Source organism: Sinohyriopsis cumingii, chromosome 6, assembly GCF_028554795.1.
Source record: "Sinohyriopsis cumingii isolate HCF-2022 chromosome 6, ASM2855479v2, whole genome shotgun sequence".
Classification (NCBI taxonomy): Eukaryota; Metazoa; Mollusca; class Bivalvia; order Unionida; family Unionidae; genus Sinohyriopsis; species Sinohyriopsis cumingii.
Genome location: NC_142966.1, coordinates 3392498 through 3413155, shown reverse-complemented (window position 1 = coordinate 3413155; position 20658 = coordinate 3392498). Strand labels below are relative to the sequence as shown.

Below are 20658 nucleotides of genomic sequence, written 5' to 3'. Positions count from 1 at the left end.
ACTACATTCATTGATGTGAATGACCATTATGTCAGATCATATGGTCTCTGTTTAAGCTCTAGTAGTAATCTGCTATTTAATGTAACTGGGTCCTATTCTTCACTCTCCAAAATGAAGGCCACTGATTTCATTCAATACTTTCTAAAGTTTGCATGAGAATCACTACTATGAGAGCTTCAATAACTTCGATAACGCCCTGATATTGATATAGGCAACAATGAGTATTTATAAATTATCAAATTCAGATGATTAGTCACTTGTAAATTTCGAGTACAAGAAATGGCAGCTAATGGTTGGTCACACGGCTTAACTGGTTTGATGGTGAATGAATTCTCTCAAGATTTTAAAGCACATAAAAAATTCTTCATGAAACCTAATTATACAACTATAATGATCAGATTTTACTCTTAAATCTTTCTATACATAACAGACATAATGTGTACAAAATGTAAAATGGTTAAAACTGATGTTAAGAGTAACATGTACTACACTGTTTAACAGTTAACAGACAGGCCAATATGTATAGGGTCAAATAGGTAGCAGATGTTCTATTTATAGCACATTGCAGTGTAACTTTGGTACATGTATAGCAACTGGATACAAAGCCATACACTCTATGAGGTAAAGGGTTAATGTCATAGAACTTACAGTAATAATAAAGAACCTAAATACCCATGTTTAGAACTATACTTTATATTTTTTATTCTGCTCTAATATGTAACCACCAACTCATTGCCTGTTTGACTTGACATAATGGATAGTGTAAGGACAATGGAGTAAACACTCCAATTCACAACCTGTTTGCATCATCAGATTGGATAGTGGAAAGACAGTAAAGTAAATATAAAAACTCACAGCCTGTTTGCATCTTCAGAATGGATAGTGGAAGGACAGTAAAGTAAATATGAAAAACTCACAACCTGTTTGAATCATCAGAATGGATAGTTTAGGGCAATACAGTAAATACCCAAACTCACAACCCATTTGAATCAACAGAATGGATAGTTTAGGGCAATACAGTAAATACCCAAACTCACAACCCATTTGAATCAACAGAATGGATAGTTTAGGGCAATACAGTAAATACCCAAACTCACAACCCATTTGAATCAACAGAATGGATAGTGCAGGGCAATACAGTAAATACTCTAAGCCTATATTCATGAAAATTCCATGCTTTACTCAAAATCCTGAGGTATAGAAGCATCAACTAACGTAAAGAATGTGTTAGAGATTCTGAGACCCTTTTCAAGTTGAATCAATCATTTTGTCCATGTTGGTCTTCATATTTAATAAAAATTGTACAGACAGACATGTACACTAAACCTGAATGGATTCAGTTCCTGTAATAATGGATACACAGACATATAGGCAAGAGTACACACATGTATTCCCACTGTGATACAGACAAGATTACACACATATAGAAACAGACATACAAAAACACATGTAGACAAACCTCATGTCCTCCACCAAGTAAACTGTTATGGGTACCTGAAATAAAAGCATAATCAGATCATGAATTGTCTTGATATTACGTAAAAATGCCATGTCTCAATAAAATTAGAAAGATTCTCATTGTGTACAGTAATCCACACATGAACACACACTATGTGGCACAACAGTATAGTAATCCATACATGAACACACACTATGTGGCACAACAGTATAGTAATCCATACATGAACACACACTATGTGGCACAACAGTATAGTAATCCACACATGAACACACACTATGTGGCACAACAGTATAGCAATCCACACATGAACACACACTGTGTGGCACAACAGTATAGCAATCCACACATGAACACACACTATGTGGCACAACAGTATAGCAATCCACACATGAACACACACTATGTGGCACAATATTATAGTAATCTCCACATGAACACACAAATTAAATTCCATGACTGCGTAAGCAAAAGTGCTGGAGACATCAACAAAGATTCAAATTTACCTTACTACTGATACATCCAAACATAATAACACTCATAACAGGAACACCTGGGAAATGGTATAAACAACTGTTCACCATTTATCAAAATATAACTGAATGGAATATGGAATATACTCACAGTCTCCTCCGTTCTGCAGTAGAAATTCCTGCAGTAATAATAATAAAATAATAATAATAACAGGTGCAAGCTATAAGCATTGGGAGCATCAAAACAAGCTATCCATACAACAAAGGTGCTTGGCAGGGCCTTAACCAAAGGACATTATCTTAGGAAATAAACAGCAGGATTCATGTTTCTAAACAAGTGCAATTCAGCAAACAGCAGGGTTCATATGCTTCCACTTAAGTGCTGGGTTCATATGCTTTCACACATGTGCAGAGAACATATACTTTCACTCAAGTGCAAGGTATATAAACTTCCACTCAAATGCAATGTTTAAATGCTTCCACTCAAGTGCAGGGTACACAGGCTTCCACGCAAGTGCAATTCAACAAACAGTAGGGTTAATTTTCTTCTAGTCAAGTGCAGGGTTTATATACTTCCACTCAAGTACAGGGTACATATGCTTCCACGCAAGTGCAAGTCAACAAACAGTAAGGTTCATATTCTTCCACTCAAGTGCATGGTATATATGCTTCCACTCAAGTGCAGAGTTCATATGCTTCCATTCAAATGTTGGGTACATATGCTTCCACTCACATGCAGTTCAACAAAGAGGGTTTATATGATTCCACTCAAGTGCAATTCAACAAACAGCAGGGAACATATGCTTCCACTGAAGTGCAGGGAACATATACTTCCACTCAAGTGCAAGGTATATATACTTCCACTCAAGTGCAGGGTACACATAGCTGCCAACCTTCCAGGCTCACAATTAGTGAAAATAGGGAAAAAAAGTCGTGAATTTGGACATGAATTAGTGAAAAATACCATGACACTAGCTCCATCCACTCTGACCACTCCATCCACTCTGACCGTCAATACTACACTACATCAAGTTCGCAATATAAAACTAAAACACTACATATATGCAGAAATATTTATTTCTCAAGACATGATACTGTGGCAGACTTGAACTTCCTCAACTGATTGATCGTAAATTTGTTTTCTAAACAGTTCCCACTTCTTGCCTGCTGGTTGATCTTGGTGACTAAAATTGCTGACAAATTTTCTGCAGCTAAGGAGGCTCTAAAGTCTTGTCTTACTTTTCCTCACTAGAGAAAATGCTCTTTCGCTGTCACTGTTGCTGTGAAGAATGCACAGGAGCTGCAGCACTTTTGGTTCTTCCACAGGAAAATTTGGAAGTGATTTTCAAGTCTGGGAACATTTGTCAGAACAAATGTTTAGCATGGTCTCCAGCTGATAAAGGTAGATTGTGTTCGACAAGAAAACTCACAAATAATGCTTCAGCATTGGTAGCCTGCAGATCTTCTGCCAATGGCTTAAAATATTCCAGAGATGAAATCTGCAAATTCTTAATTTTCCCCAACTTCTATGTGTTTTTGCAACCGACATGCTTCCTCACATCGTCTCTGCAATGGCACACTGAGTGCAAAAAGCATGATGAATATCAATGTTCAATGGCAGAATGCACTGCCAATTTTTAATATATTCCAAAATAAACTTCACTTTTTGAGTAATACATTTCATTTTTCCTTGGTGGTGAAGACATTTTCAAGATCTTACATGTGATGCTGAACGGTAACTCAAATCTGTGTTGGTGACGCATGAGCGGAGCAAAATTCTGGTTAGGCCCCAGTTCCTCTCAAAAGCATTTGTAAAACTACTCTTATGCATACAGATTAAAATAGGCTAAAATGCTTGCTACTGAGCCAACTGTACTAATCGACTGTAGATCTACAAATATCACGACCAGCAGTACCGGACCGTTTCAGCAACTGCGAATATCACAACTAGTGCTTAACAAGAAATCGGTTATTTCATTAAAGATTTAAAATAATTGAGGACTGGAGAATTCGTGAATTTTTGGCTTGCAGCGTGAATCTGTGAATCGCTGAAAAAGATGTGAAATTCACACCAAAATTCGTGAGGGTTGGCAGCTATGGGTACATATGCTTCCACACAAGTGCAATTCAAAAAACATTAGGGTTCATATTCTTCGACTCAAGTGCAGTGTCCATATGCTTCAACTCCATTCAAATGTAGAGAACAAGTACTTCCACTCAAGTTCAATTCAACAAACAGGGTTCATATGCTTCCACTCAAGTGCAATTCAACAAACAGCAGGGTACATTTGCTTCCACTCAAGTGCAGAGTTCAAAGATTGTGGTACTCCACATGCATTTGGTTCTTTTTGAGAAAAAAACTGCTATTTATTTTGATACAATATTCTTTCATAGTTATATAGAAAATAAACCAATCAATCAACCATTGACAACATTGATAAATTTTTCATTTTACTCATAAAAATATCACAACCAACAGGGTCAAAAAGTCTTCTAATGTCAACTAGACAAGCATGGATCCAATAGATTTTCCCTGATCAAAGGCAGTAAATCACCATGGCAACCATAGGTGTCTCACAGGAGTGATTTTCTCTAAACTCTGACTGGTTTGGTTGAATTAGGTAAAATAGGTTATCGGGTGATAGGAACATCAAAACACTGCCATGTTTTACAACATGTTTTGGACAGAGTTGGTAAGATGCATATGGGTGACATCTTTTCTCCTGCCGGAGTTATTAATTGGAATAATATTTTTAAATTGCCATTTCTTGGGAAACACTGAGGTGGGTATGTTAAGATTACACATGTAAGCTATGCTATCAGATATAATATCTACAGAGGTCTCAGGAGACATGGTTAGGCCTTGATGAGACATGGTTCAATAGGCCTTCAGGAGACATGATTCAATAGGCCTTTGTTGTTTCAATAGTTTCCAAGAAAATTACAACTTTTTCATTTGATACTGTAGAGAGTGAAAATTGACTAATTAATAGAAATAATGCTTGGGATTTAAAAAATTTCAAAAACTAGGGAAATTCAAATTTTAAAAATAAAAGTTTTCTGAAATATCTTAGCCAAATTTCATATATCCTGGATAAGCCCCCAATTTTCTTTGTTATGTTTAGGCTCTTTTAAACAGCAACAAGAAAAGAGTGAAGACAACAAGCTTTGTAAAATTTAGCAAATAATTTCCCTAGAAAAACAAGGTGAAAATGAGAAAAAGAACTTATGGTTCTACGAATCAAATCCAAAAATAAGCCAAGAATAAGCCAAGAATTAAAAAATAGAAGTCCTAGTAATAAAATGTCCTAATGAAATTGAGTTTGAATCCTGATGAAATCCAAAATGGAAGGCGATTACATATGCTGTGGTCAGGTTTGTACTGATGTATCAACAGTTCTTTGTTAAATCACAGAAAATAATATTCCAGTGTTTTAATTCTGTGTAAATTTCTATATCTGTCCTTGTCCATGAATTAATTTAGAGCACAAGTATTTCCAGGGAAAAATAATCTCTTGGAATCCAAATAATTTGAAGAAAAACCAAAATAATTAGCACACAAAAAACTGGTCACAAAATAAAACACTTTGACTTCTCAAGTGTTCTGGCAAGAATAACTATTATTTCTCAATACATCAATAATAAATCTAGCTACAGCAGAAAACAGATGCCCAGATGTTGGTCAGTCCACTGGAAAAATCAGAGTTTGAAACAATTGATATGTGTTATTTTTCACATACTCCAAGTATGGCCTTGTGTTCACATTATGAATTTTACTGTGAGAAAGAATAAAAAATAAATAAAAAAAGTTGTTTACTTCAACTCTTACTAATTCTGAATCAAGGTCAGGAACTAGGTCAGCATTAGCTACAAAGTTTATATTATTAGTGTTTACAAAACACAGTCAGGTCAAACTGAACTAAATTTCTGGAAAATGAATTCCTGGAAAATGTCAAATCCAGTAAATAAAATTACATTACAATAGCATGTAATTGAATAAAAAAAACATTAAAACTAACAAACAATTAAATTAAATCAAATATAAATTACATCAAATATATATAACAGTTTGTAATGCATTCATTAATTTAGGAACCTATACTAACAGAAAAGTTAACTAAATGAGTTTCGTTTTTCAACATCTGAACAAACCTGAAAGAGCTCAACTAGGAGCTTCCTGTCAAATTTTATCAAATTATGTTGAGTGGATTTTGAACAGTTAAAAAAACTGTTGTGAACAGATGATGAACAAAGTGAATGGGACAAGTATCAGGCTGATGACCTAAATTGCCAGGTGAATTAAAAGAAAAATGTTTTCAAAATACAAGGTAAAATATTTTATAAAGGCCATACTCCATCAAAACATCCATGTTTACCATGCATAGTACATCATCAAAAAGATCAGTCCACATTAAAAACCTTCTGTCCCACAGGTGGAAGACGATACACTCCACAAGGATGTGTTATGCTGTCAGTGGACACTTGCATGAAATCGAGTATAAGTTAACTTCAGGAGGTATCCAACTCAAAATGGTGCCATGTAGTGTTGCCTTGGCAACTGCAACCTTGTCTCCATCTTCTGACCTATCTAGAGTAACAGTCTAGACAAAAGTCTGATGGACTCATAGTCATATCTAGACAAAGATCTAACAGACTCATAAATCTAGACAGAAAGGCCTAAAAGACTGATAGATCTAGACAGAAAGGCCTAAAAGACTGATAGCTCTAGACAGAAAGGCCTAAAAGACTGACAGATCTAGACAGAAATGTTTAACAGACTGACAAATCTAAACAGAAAGGTTTAACAGACTGATAGATCTAGACAAAAATGCTTAACTGACTGATAGATCTAGACAGAAAGGTCTAACAGACTGACAGATCTTGACAAAAAGATCTAACAGACTGATAGATCTTGACAGAAAGGTCTAACAGAATGACAAATCTAAACAGAAAGTTCAAACAGACTGACAGATCTTGACAGAAAGATCTAACAGACTGATAGATCTAGACAGAAATGTCTAACAAACTGATAGATCTAGACAGAAAGATCTAACAGACTGACAGATCTTGACATAAAGATCTAACAGACTCATAGATCTAGACAGAAAGGTCTAACAGACTGATAGACAGACATAAATATCAAACAGATTGAAAGATCTAGACAGAAAGGTCTATCAGACTGATAGATCTCGACAGAATGGTCTAACAGACTGACAGATCTAGACAGAAAGGTCTAACAGACTGATAGACTGACATAAATATCAGACAGACTAAAAGATCTTGGCAGAAAGGTCTAACAGACTAATAGATCTAGAAAGAAAGATCTAATATAGTGAAAGATCTTGACAGAAAGGTCTAACAGACTGACAGTCTTATAGGCAGATCTAGACAGAAAGGGCTGACAGACTGATAGGCATATTTAGATAGAAAGGTCTAGCAGACTGAAGGATCTAGACAGAAAGGTCTGACAGACATAAATCTAGACAGAAAGGTCTAACAGACTGACAGATCTAGATAGAAAGATCTAACAGACAGATAGATCTAGACAGAAAGGTCTGCCAGACTGTTATCTAGACAGAAAGATCTAAGAGACAGATAGATCTAGACAGAAAGATTGGACAAACTATTATCTAGACAGAAAGGTCTAACAGACAGATAGATCTAGATAGAAAAGTCTAACAGACTGACAAATCTAGACAGAAAGGTCTGACATACAGATAGATCTAGGCAGAAAGGTCTGACAGACTGACAGATGGATGTACATACAGAGTGACATACAAGTATAGTGAATCCTAAACCATTTCCTGATGCTGAGTGTTAAAAAGAAAGAGCCAAGAAACTTACAGCCTGAAGATTCTGCCTGGCCTCCCTTGCCACTTCCAACACTGGAATAAAATAAAATCATCACCTAATTAGTATTGGCCTGCATATCTTCAGGAAATTAGTGGGAAGTTGTCTTAGAAACAGTAGAAAATAAAATGATTTGTGTTTACCAGAGTAGCCAAAATGACTACAAAAATGTGATTAAGCTCCCTGCTAAACGATTATAAATAGATTCAATACAATAATCAAAACTGAATACAGGAAATCAAACCATTTTATTTTGAACTTCTGATTATTAATTATGAATGAACACTGAAAGGTTTATTTGTTGCTGGTAGAGACTACATGGTTTTAAAACACATCATTCTGCTTCTATAAGGCTGATTTTGCTGAAATATATAATCTATGACTTTCTAAAGAAAGGTAATGAAATGTTTATTACTGAACAACATCACAGAATGTTTGGAAGATATACATGTATTTACGTACAATGTCACATTTAGCTTAAAATTTAGGTAAAAGAACAGCCACTCATGTCCATTTAGGAATGCCAATGGGTACTTTCATGTATTTACATTGTACAGCAAATACATATGAAATGACTGATTAACCATATACATGGTCGTGAATCAAGGGTAATGGTATGTTTACATATAATTTTTACCACAAATATATGAACTTCAATTTATCTTTCTCACGTTTCTACCCATGTACACAGATAGCATGTTCTTGAGATGGATAAATACAAAGTCAAAATTCTACTGGTGCCTCATGGAAGTTTGATATGTGTTATGTTTGCAAATGTGGTGAGGATTACACACAACTAGAATGGACATCTATTAGGCAAACAGTAAATTTATTGTAGATACCTGTTTTATCTGGATCACTAGGATCAGCATATTTCACCTACAAAGATAAAAAAACTGAGCTAAGTATGAAATGTGCAAACAAATTAGCAATCAGAACTGTTAATCTTAAATTATTTTCATTCTCATTTTGACTTTCTCTAGTACCATATTATGTGTATGCTGGTATGTAATCAATTATAAATGATGAAATCCTAGTTTTAACTCTATAATAAATAATAAAGTCCTAGTTTATACATAATTAGAAACAGCAAAGTCCAAGTTAATGCCCAGTTAGAAATACTAAAGTCCTAGTTTATACCCAATTAGAAACAGCAAAGTCCTAGTTTATACCCAAATAGAAACAGTAAAGACCTAGTTTATACCCATTTAGAAATAGTAACATCCTAGTTTAAACCCAATTAGAAATAGTAAAGTCCTAGTTTATACCCAATTAGAAACAGCAAAGTCCTAGTTTATACCCAAATAGAAATAGAAAAGACCTAGTTTATACCCAATTAGAAATAGTAAAGACCTAGTTTATATCCAGTTAGAAATAGTAACATCCTAGTTTATACTCAATTAGAAATAGTAAAGACCTAGTTTATACCCAATTAGAAACAGCAAAGTCCTTTATAATACCCAATTAGAAACAGTTAAGTCCTAGTTTATACCCAATTATAAACAGTAAAGTCCTAGTTTATACCCAATTATAAACAGTGAAGTCCTAGTTTATACCCAATTAGAAATAGTAAAGTCCTAGTTTATACTCAATTATAAACAGTAAAGTTCTAGTTTATACCCAATTATAAACAGTAAAGTCCTAGTTATACCCAATTAAAAACAGTAAAGTCCTAGTTTATACCCATTTAGAAATAGTAAAGTCCTAGTTTATACCCAATTAAAAACAGTAAAGTCCTAGTTTATACCCAATTATAAACAGTAAAGTCCTAGTTTATACCCAATTAGAAATAGTAAAGTCCTAGTTTATACCCATTTATAAACAGTAAAGTCCTAGTTTATACCAAATTAGAAATAGTAAAGTCCTAGTTTATACCCAATTATAAACAGTAAAGTCCTAGTTATACCCAATTAAAAACAGTAAAGTCCTAGTTTATACCCATTTAGAAATAGTAAAGTTCTAGTTTATACCCAATTAGAAATAGTAAAGTCCTAGTTTATACCCAATTATCAACAGTAAAATCCTAGTTTATACCCAATTAGAAATAGTAAAGTCCTAGTTTATACCCAATTATAAGCAGTAAAGTCCTAGTTTATATCTAATTAGAAACAGTAAAATCCTAGTTTATACCCAATTATAAACAGTAAAGTCCTAGTTTATATCTAATTAGAAACAGTAAAATCCTAGTTTATACCCAATTATAAACAGTAAAGTCCTAGTTAATACCAAATTAGAAATAGTAAAGTCCTAGTTTATACCCAATTATAAACAGTGAAGTCCTAGTTTATACCCAATTATAAACAGTAAAGTCCTAGTTTATACCCATTTAGAAATAGTAACGTCCTAGTTTATACCCAATTAGAAATAGTAAAGACCTAGTTTATACCCAATTAGAAATAGTCAAGACCTAGTTTATGGTTATATATCATGGTACCAGGGACAACCTGGATTTTGTGCATAAAGTCATGCAATGTCACTGTACCCAAGACAGTTTGGTATATTTGTAAAGTCATTAAATATCATGGTACCCAAGACAGTTTGGTATATTTGTATAGTCATTAAATATCATGGTACCCAAGACAGTTTGGTATATTTGTATAGTCATTAAATATCATGGTACCCAAGACAGTTTGGTATATTTTTATAGTCATTAAATATCATGGTACCCAAGACAGCTTGGTATATTTTTATAGTCATTAAATATCATGGTACCCAAGACAGTTTGGTATATTTGTATAGTCATTAAATATCATGGTACCCAAGACAGCTTGGTATATTTGTATAGTCATTAAATATCATGGTACCCAAGACAGCTTGGTATATTTGTATAGTCATTAAATATCATGGTACCCAAGACAGTTTGGTATATTTGTATATTCACTAAATATCATGGTACCCAAGACAGTTTGGTATATTTGTATAGTCATTAAATATCATGGTACAAGGCACAGTTTAGACAACTATTACAAATTACACATCTACAACACTTAGTTTTACAATCAGGACTGGAAATTCTACTGGCTGATTAGAATGCATGGAAGAAAACAAGTGTCATGAAAATAGATGAGGAGATAGGAAAGAGACGAAGAGTTTTTTGTCTGTTGCTGAAAAGTAACTTACATCTGCCCCTGAGAAAAGAATTTCCATGGTGGTCAGAACATCATCTGTTTTCACACTCTGGAGTAACGCCTTTTGGAATAGAATTTTTTTTTATCAATGTCATATGTGGTAAACGCAATTCATACAGCTCTTGTAACAGGTTCAAGCTGCACATCATACAGACTAAATGCAATTCATACAACACTTGTAACATGAGTGTTCAAGCTGTACACATGTAATAATGCAATTCATACAACTCTTGTAACATGAGTGTTCAAGCTGTACACATGTAATAATGCAATTCATACAACTCTTGTAATATGAGTGTTCAAGCTGTACACATGTAATAATGCAATTCATACAACTCTTGTAATATGAGTGTTCAAGCTGTACACATGTAATAATGCAATTCATACAACTCTTGCAATATGAGTGTTCAAGCTGTACACATGTAATAATGCAATTCATACAACTCTTGTAACATGAGTGTTCAAGCTATACACATGTAATAATGCAATTCATACAACTCTTGTAATGAGTGTTCAAGCAGTACACATGTAATAATGCAATTCATACAACTCTTGTAATATGAGTGTTCAAGCTGTACACATGTAATAATGCAATTCATACAACTCTTGCAATATGAGTGTTCAAGCTGTACACATGTAATAATGCAATTCATACAACTCTTGCAATATGAGTGTTCAAGCTGTACACATGTAATAATGCAATTCATACAACTCTTGCAATATGAGTGTTCAAGCTGTACACATGTAATAATGCAATTCATACAACTCTTGTAATATGAGTGTTCAAGCTGTACACATGTAATAATGCAATTCATACAACTCTTGTAATATGAGTGTTCAAGCTGTACACATGTAATAATGCAATTCATACAACTCTTGCAATATGAGTGTTCAAGCTGTACACATGTAATAATGCAATTCATACAACTCTTGTAACATGAGTGTTCAAGCTATACACATGTAATAATGCAATTCATACAACTCTTGTAATGAGTGTTCAAGCAGTACACATGTAATAATGCAATTCATACAACTCTTGTAATATGAGTGTTCAAGCTGTACACATGTAATAATGCAATTCATACAACTCTTGCAATATGAGTGTTCAAGCTGTACACATGTAATAATGCAATTCATACAACTCTTGCAATATGAGTGTTCAAGCTGTACACATGTAATAATGCAATTCATACAACTCTTGCAATATGAGTGTTCAAGCTGTACACATGTAATAATGCAATTCATACAACTCTTGTAACAGGTTCAAGATGCACATCATATGGACTAAATGCAATTCATACAACTCTTGTAACACGAGTGTTTAAGCTGTGAATGTCACATATGGTAATGCGATTCATATGCAGTTCATACAACTCTTGTAATATAAGTGTTCAAGCAGCAAATGTGCAGCAAATACACAGGAAACTGAACAGAAATCAAAAGCTAAGGAGATTCCATAATTATGTCAAGCATAACAGACAAAATGTTCATTGTATAATTGTTCCATTATTTTGTTCCATATTTTTTTGCAATCATGTAACCAATTCAAATCTGTAACATATTCTGATGACAAAATTCACACAACATGGTAATTATTATATTCAGATTTGTATAACATAAGTCAGTTTGGTCAACTGCTAAAATAGCCAACTTGAAACACTATCACAATCAGGTCATCATCAGTTTGGTCAACTGTTCAAATGGCCAACTTGAAACACTCTTACTGGTAGGTCACAGTCAGTTTAGTCAACTACCTGAATTGCTACTAACTATAAAAAACACTCTTAATATCATGTAATAGCCAGTTTGGCTGACTGCTCCAACAGCCACCAAATTCAAACAATGTTACTTAAAGGTCACTAGGTAACATATATGTACATCTGTTTCTGACTTGCATCCATGTTGTGTAGGATCCCCCTACATCTGACTTATATCCATGTTTTGAAGTATCCCCCGTAACTGGCCTGCATCCATCTGTTGATGTATCTCCCTGGATCTGACTTACATCTATGTTTTGATGTATCCCCCTGTAACTGACCTGCACCCATGTGTTGATGTATCCCCTGGATTTGACTTTAATGTATGTATTGATGTATCTCGATCTCTAGCTTGCATCCATGTGTTGCTGTATCTCCACTGTATTTAGTTATTTAAATGTGTTGACATATATCCTGTATATGATTTATATCCATATGTTGATGAATCCCCCTTTATCTCACTTGTATCCATGTGTTGATGTACCCCCTTATCTCTCTTGTATTCATGTGTTGAAGTATCCCCTTTATCTCACTTGTATCCATGTGTTGATATATCCCCCTTTATCTCACTTGTATCCATGTGTTGATGTATCCCCATTTATCTCACTTGTATCCATATGCTGATGTATCCTTTTTTATCTCTCTTGAAAAACTTTAACATAAAAGTTTTACAATCTCAATAATAAGGACACTGTTGCCACCAGTAAAGTGACACATATGTCCCACCATATGATACCTGTCCCACCACACTACACATATGTCCCACCATATGATACCTGTCCCAGCACATGACACATATGTCCCACCAATAAAGTGACACATATGTCCCACCAATAAAGTGACACATATGTCCCACCATACACACATACTAATACAAGTGGGATAAAAACTAATTTGCAATGTTTGTGTTGCCTGTATGAAAGCAAAACTTACCATGTTAAGGCTGTTTTTGTCCTTGCTGAGGTGGTGTAGGTTACAGAATTTCTTCTCCCTGTATTTCTGGTGGATAAACTTTTGTCGTACCTCTGGTAATGAATTCTCCTTTATTTGGTCTTTTAGGGTTGTTTTCCTAGCCCAAAAGTCATTGGCATTTTTGTTTCCTATCACTTTTAAAATCTGAAGAAAAAAACATAATCTTTAAAGCATGTATACTAATGCAATATCATTTTCTGTGTGTACTTTCAGGGCTGTTCCATTTAAAGCATGCATACTAATGCAATATCATTTTCTATGTGTACTTTCAGGGCTGTTCCATTTAAAGCATGTATATTAATGCAATATTATTTTCTATGTGTACTTTCAGGGCTGTTCCATTTAAAGCATGCATACTAATGCAATATCATTTTCTGTGTGTACTTTCAGGGCTGTTCCATTTAAAGCATGCATACTAATGCAATATTATTTTCTGTGTGTACTTTCAGGGCTGTTCCATTTAAAGCATGCATACTAATGCAATATCATTTTCTGTGTGTACTTTCAGGGCTGTTCCATTTAAAGCATGTATACTAATGCAATATCATTTTCTGTGTGTACTTTCAGGGCTGTTCCATTTAAAGCATGCATACTAATGCAATATCATTTTCTGTGTGTACTTTCAGGGCTGTTCCATTTAAAGCATGCATACTAATGCAATATTATTTTCTGTGTGTACTTTCAGGGCTGTTCCATTTAAAGCATGCATACTAATGCAATATCATTTTCTGTGTGTACTTTCAGGGCTGTTCCATTTAAAGCATGTATACTAATGCAATATCATTTTCTGTGTGTACTTTCAGGGCTGTTCCATTTAAAGCATGTATACTAATGCAATATCATTTTCTGTGTGTACTTTCAGGGCTGTTCCATTTAAAGCATGCATACTAATGCAATATCATTTTCTGTGTGTACTTTCAGGGCTGTTCCATTTAAAGCATGCATACTAATGCAATATTATTTTCTTTGTACTTTCACGGCTGTTCCATTTAAAGCATGCATACTAATGCAATATTATTTTCTGTGTGTACTTTCACAGCTGTTCCATTTAAAGCATGCATACTAATGCAATATTATTTTCTATGTGTACTTTCAGGGCTGTTCCATTTAAAGCATGTATACTAATGCAATATCATTTTCTGTGTTTACTTTCAGGGCTGTTCCATTTAAAGCATGCATACTAATGCAATATCATTTTCTATGTGTACTTTCAGGGCTGTTCCATTTAAAGCATGTATACTAATGCAATATCATTTTCTGTGTTTACTTTCAGGGCTGTTCCATTTAAAGCATGTATACTAATGCAATATCATTTTCTGTGTGTACTTTCAGTGCTGTTCCATTTAAAGCAGGTATACCAATGCAATATTATTTTCTGTGTCTACTTTCAGGGCTGTTTCATTTAAACAAACAAGGTGCCCAGGGAAAGCTGTTTCTTAAAAATATATTCCAGAGTATTTTGATTTCATAGAGTTTGTATCTAAATATTAAGAAAATTCTTAATTGCATCTATGGGTGAGTACACCATTTTAAAAGTGCCTTCCCTGGGTTCCATGGATGTTTTAATGGAACAGCCCTCAGTTTCTCATGTTGTAAATGAAGAAATTAATTGCATATTTAAGAATACACACTGTACATTAAGTAACTAAGACTATATATATTACAGCCACTAAACACCTGGTAAAATCAATACCATGCACAAACCCTAAAACATGTAATATTACTAGTGAAACAAAAAAAAGGAGTGCTAACAATGCAGAATGAACACAATTCAAATAATTAATATATTTTGAAGGAAAAAAACACAAATGCAGAAAGCAGGACAAGGGATGATAAACAAAATCAAATGAAACATTAATGCCTTTCATAATTGGAATTTTTTTCTTCTTCTTTTCACATTTCATTTATCACAGGTCAGTCAGCAGCAACAACAAATAAACAATGCTCACACACTTAATATTACATAGCAACAATAAAAATGCAGGACTCACTCAGTCAATATTACATAGCAACAATAAAAATGCAAGACTCACTCAGTCAATATTACATAGCAACAATAAAAATGCAAGGTTCATTCAGTCAATATTACATAGCAACAATAAAAATGCAAGACTCACTCAGTCAATATTACATAGCAACAATAAAAATGCAAGGTTCACTCAGTCAATATTACATAGCAACAATAAAAATGCAAGGCTCACTCAGTCAACATGAGTAAGAATGTCATTCATACTTTCTGACTTACTGATTATTTGCCTAATTTTATTAGCTTTTCTAGTGTTATGAATACTTAATTTGTATTGTGTACTTGACCTTTGTCTGTATTTCATTCATAGACATTCCAGATTATACCACTGTGATACATCAAGACTTGATACACCAACCCTTTCAAGACCATTGGTACTGTTATGTATATTTAATTTGTATTGCATATTTAATCTTTAAGGTGTACCAGTTTTTTTTCTTCATGTTTGTGAGTTATAAATAAATTGTTTATCGATATTTGAGTTCAAGGTCTAGCCTTTATTTACAAACTTTTAATGTTCTGTAAACAAACATGTGACATACATCCTGTGCATTTTATTGTGTCTTATGTTTTTATATTGGCCATGGTAACAAAAATTATTCATTTCTACCTTAAGTTCTGTCTATGGAATTATTTTAGTTCTGTTCAGATATAATTTTAGAGGAAACATTTAAATGATTCATTGGAATTACAAAGTGTTCATTGCCATTTAGGATAAAAACACTAATTTGGAATTATTGTGAATTCATTCAAAGACATTGTGGATTATATCATTGGGATATATAAAAACTATTGGTACATCAGCTCATTCAGGACTACAGGGTCAACAACAGATTAAAGGCTTTTTTTTTGGAGTATTCTATCATTTTGGACTTGTGATAGAACATTTGGAATATTCTATCATTTTGGACTTGTGATAGAACATTTGGAGTATTCTATCATTTTGGACTTGTGATAGAACATTTGGAGTATTCTATCATTTTGGACTTGTGATAGAACATTTTTAGAGTATTCTATCATTTTGGACTTGTGATAGAACATTTGGAGTATTCTATCATTTTGGACTTGTGATAGAACATTTTTGGAGTATTCTATCATTTTGGACTTGTGATAGAACATTTGGAGTATTCTATCATTTTGGACTTGTGATAGAACATTTGGAGTATTCTATCATTTTGGACTTGTGATAGAACATTTGGAGTATTCTATCATTTTGGACTTGTGATAGAACATTTGGAGTATTCTATCATTTGGGACTTGTGATAGAACATTTGGAGTATTCTATCATTTTGGACTTGTGATAGAACATTTGGAGTATTCTATCATTTTGGACTTGTGATAGAACATTTTTGGAGTATTCTATCATTTTGGACTTGTGATAGAACATTTGGAGTATTCTATCATTTTGGGACTTGTGATAGAACATTTGGGACTTGTGATAGAACATTTGGGACTTGTGATAGAACATTTGGGACTTGTGATAGAACATTTGGGATTATTTGGGATTTTATTCACATTACTGTCAGTTCATCTTTAAATTCACTTTGTAACTTAGAGAAATAAAAAATTGCTGATTTTAATCAACTTGTAGGTTTCACTTCTTTCTGTTACTTAGTTCAGACCATAATATCATAACAGTGTATCAGCACATACATTCAATACTGGAATTCATTCAGAACATTCAACATTTTCGGACTTGTGATAGAACTTTTAGTATTATTTGGGATTAACTTCACAATACTATACAGTAATACCTCAAACATTCGCAAGGTTAGGTTCCAGAACCAGTCGCTGATCAGGAGGAATTGCAAATGTTTGTACGAGTCACTAAAAATGCTAATAATTGCTTATTTCTAGGGTTTAAACCCTAAATATGACCCAAATCATGCTCCCAAAGCACCTTAATTTCATTTAAAAGTTAGCTTAATACATTACCCTTAAAAAGGAGAAATAAATGGTTGACGTAAAAATAGAGTACAGTACGCCTAATGGGTATTTGCCACACTAGCTCATTTACAGTATGGTACATGTATACTAATATTACCCCTATACTAATTCATTGGCTGACATTTTCTTTTGCACTCACAGTAAGGTAAAACCAAGTAACGAATGGGACTGTAAACTTAATGACTGACGTTTTCTTTGTCATTGTCAGGAAGGTAAACTAGGTAAACTTCATATGTCACAGAAGTCATATAACGAAGGTACAATTCAATAAAATAAAGAAAACATGTACGTAGAGGGTACCAATGAAACTTTCGCGAATCCGTGAATTTGCGAATCCAGAAACTGGAATGCACGAGGTATTACTGTAAGTGTCTTTTGAATTTTCACTTTGTATTCCATGGAAATAAATTGTTGGATGAATTTTACAAAACTGTTTGGTTTTGCTTTTTGTGTTAAATAGTTAAGACCAAAGAGTCACAACACTAGGGAGTACAGATCCATTGAATACAAGTCAATATTGATATAGTTAATACCATAGAGTCACAACACTAGGGAGTACAGATCCATTGAATATAAGTCAATATTTATATGGTAGCTTGTGTTATTAATAGTCCTTGTAAAATCGTGTTTCAAACATGTGAAGATCCAAAATATGATGCAACTGATATGGTTTTTAAAATTATTGAAATTTTAACATCACAATGTTTGCATAGATTACTAAGAGAGCTGAATTAGTATCACAAGTCCTATAGAGATCAGCCCTACAATGGTTCCACATATATATATGTACAATTAATTTTACTATAAATGCAAAATTATAGTTCTATTTGTGGATTTTCAAGCAAAATAAATTCCTTTTTTGTGCAACTAAGAATTATTTTCAGTGAGATATTAAACACACTTTCAGATATGGCAAGTGTTGCCATGTAAGGCATGTAGATTTGACTATCCTAGGTGGAGTGTTTTGCACATTTATACGTTTATAGAATTTACTATTTTTGAGTAATTAATGCATTATTATGATATTTCCATGATATATAATGTTTATACAATTTACCAATAATAGAGTAATTTATGGTCATCAATGTGATATTTGCTAGATATATAATGTTTATACAATTATCATTTCTAAAGTAATTATGGTAATCAATGTGATATTTCTGAACTGTGCTTTAAAACATAATGCTTCAGATATGATCACTTGAATTGCTACCTCCATTCTCAATAGTGATGACCCTTCATGAGTTCTTGTCCCATCAAAATCATTCAGTGAATGTTTTGGAACTCCATATTCTGTATTTTAACTAGCTCTTCTTACTTTAGTTTTAAATTCTGTGTTTTGGAGGAATTTATTCATCATTTAAATATCCTTTTCTTTATCTATATATGTACATACAGATGGTCAACTTAACCGTTTACTTATTTATTGCATAACTGGACACGGCTGGTTATATATTTCTTTCTTACAACTGAAGATAGATAAATGGTGACAGCCCATACTTTTGATTACATAGATTTATTTTAGTACTGTTTCTGATTTTCTTAAATGCAACTCAAATATTTAAATGTTGTCTGAAATGCATTGCTGTTGATGGCATTCATGAACTTGCAATAAAATTAATATTCACTGATGCAATCTTTGACAAGCAGAACCATGCATGGTGTAATTAATATTCACTGATGCAATCTTTGACAAGTAGAACTATGCATGAAGTAATTAATATTCACTGATGCAATCTTTGACAAGTAGAACTATGCATGATGTAATTATTATTGACTGATGCAATCTTTGACAAGTAGAACTATGCATGATGTAATTATTATTGACTGATGCAATCTTTGACAAGTAGAGCTATGCATGATGTAATTAATATTGACTGATGCAATCTTTGACAAGTAGAACTATGCATGATGTAATTAATATTGACTGATGCAATCTTTGACAAGTAGAACTATGCATGATGTAATTATTGACTGATGCAATCTTTGACAAGTAGAACTATGCATGGTGTAATTAATATTCACTGATGCATTCTTTGACAAGCAGAACCATGCATGGTGTAATTAATATTCACTGATGCAATCTCAGACAAGTAGAACTGTGCATGATGTAATTAATACTCACTGGTGCAATCTTGGACAAGCAGAAATATGCACATGCATGATGTAATTATTACTCACTGATGCAATCTTTGACAACTAGAACTATACATGATGTAATTAATATTCACTGATGCAATCTTTGACAAGTAGAACCATGCATGGTGTTTACTTATGCATTTTACTGCATACGCAGGTCTGTCAAGTAAATCAGGGGTAGATATAGGACTCACAGTAATGCTGATGATATGGAAGAACAGGAACCAGTATGGAAATGAGTAAACATATATATATATATATATATATATATATATATATATATATATATATATATATATATATAAGAAGAGCAACATTTTTTTTAAAGAGAAAAGATCGTTTCAGAGTTTATCCTTGTTGTAACTGAAAAAAGAGGGAATGTTTTACTGATAGAATTTCAGTCCTGTTACAGACCTGAATTTGGAAACCCATTACTGAAACTATAACTGCCTCATTGGTGCAAAATTGAAAACAAGTTTCGAAAACATGTACATCCAAAAAATCAAATTGATTCCTATTTTGGATTTATTCCTATTCGGGATTCTTGTTACCATACTTATTTATAACATGAATTTATTTTCTTGCAATAAAGATAAAAAAGAATACAAATATTAGAAGCATTTTTACAAACTGAAATGGAGTTCAAATTAGGGCAGTACGCTGATGATGCTTTTCCATTATTTGATGGTTCTCCTTTGTCTCTATGCAGTTTTTGAATGACTTTGCCTTGGTATTAGGTCTATAATGTAATTTAACTTTGGATCAAAGGCTACTTGGATTGAAAATGTAAAAAAACTTTCGAATGAAAAAATATCTCCATAAATTAATATTGACTGGTCAACATCCAAATTTAGATTCTCTTTCAACTTGGAGGATATTGTAGAACCTAATTATTTGACAAAGTTGA

At 33.2% G+C, this 20658-nt stretch overlaps 1 protein-coding gene across 8 annotated transcripts in view; it reads right to left on the bottom strand.

Annotated features, from left to right (window-relative positions):
* LOC149796283 (arf-GAP with Rho-GAP domain, ANK repeat and PH domain-containing protein 1-like) overlaps positions 1-20658 on the bottom strand; it is a 300819-nt gene that overhangs the window by 142464 nt on the left and 137697 nt on the right. For all 8 annotated transcript variants that reach the window (XM_089960924.1, XM_089960927.1, XM_089960925.1 and 5 more), the window contains 6 exons: positions 13601-13783; positions 10903-10971; positions 8625-8661; positions 7777-7817; positions 2084-2111; positions 1460-1494 (listed from right to left, as the gene is read on the bottom strand). In XM_089960924.1, coding sequence (XP_089817050.1) covers positions 1460-1494; positions 2084-2111; positions 7777-7817; positions 8625-8661; positions 10903-10971; positions 13601-13783 — 393 coding nt within the window. The remainder of the gene's footprint in view (positions 1-1459; positions 1495-2083; positions 2112-7776; positions 7818-8624; positions 8662-10902; positions 10972-13600; positions 13784-20658) is intronic.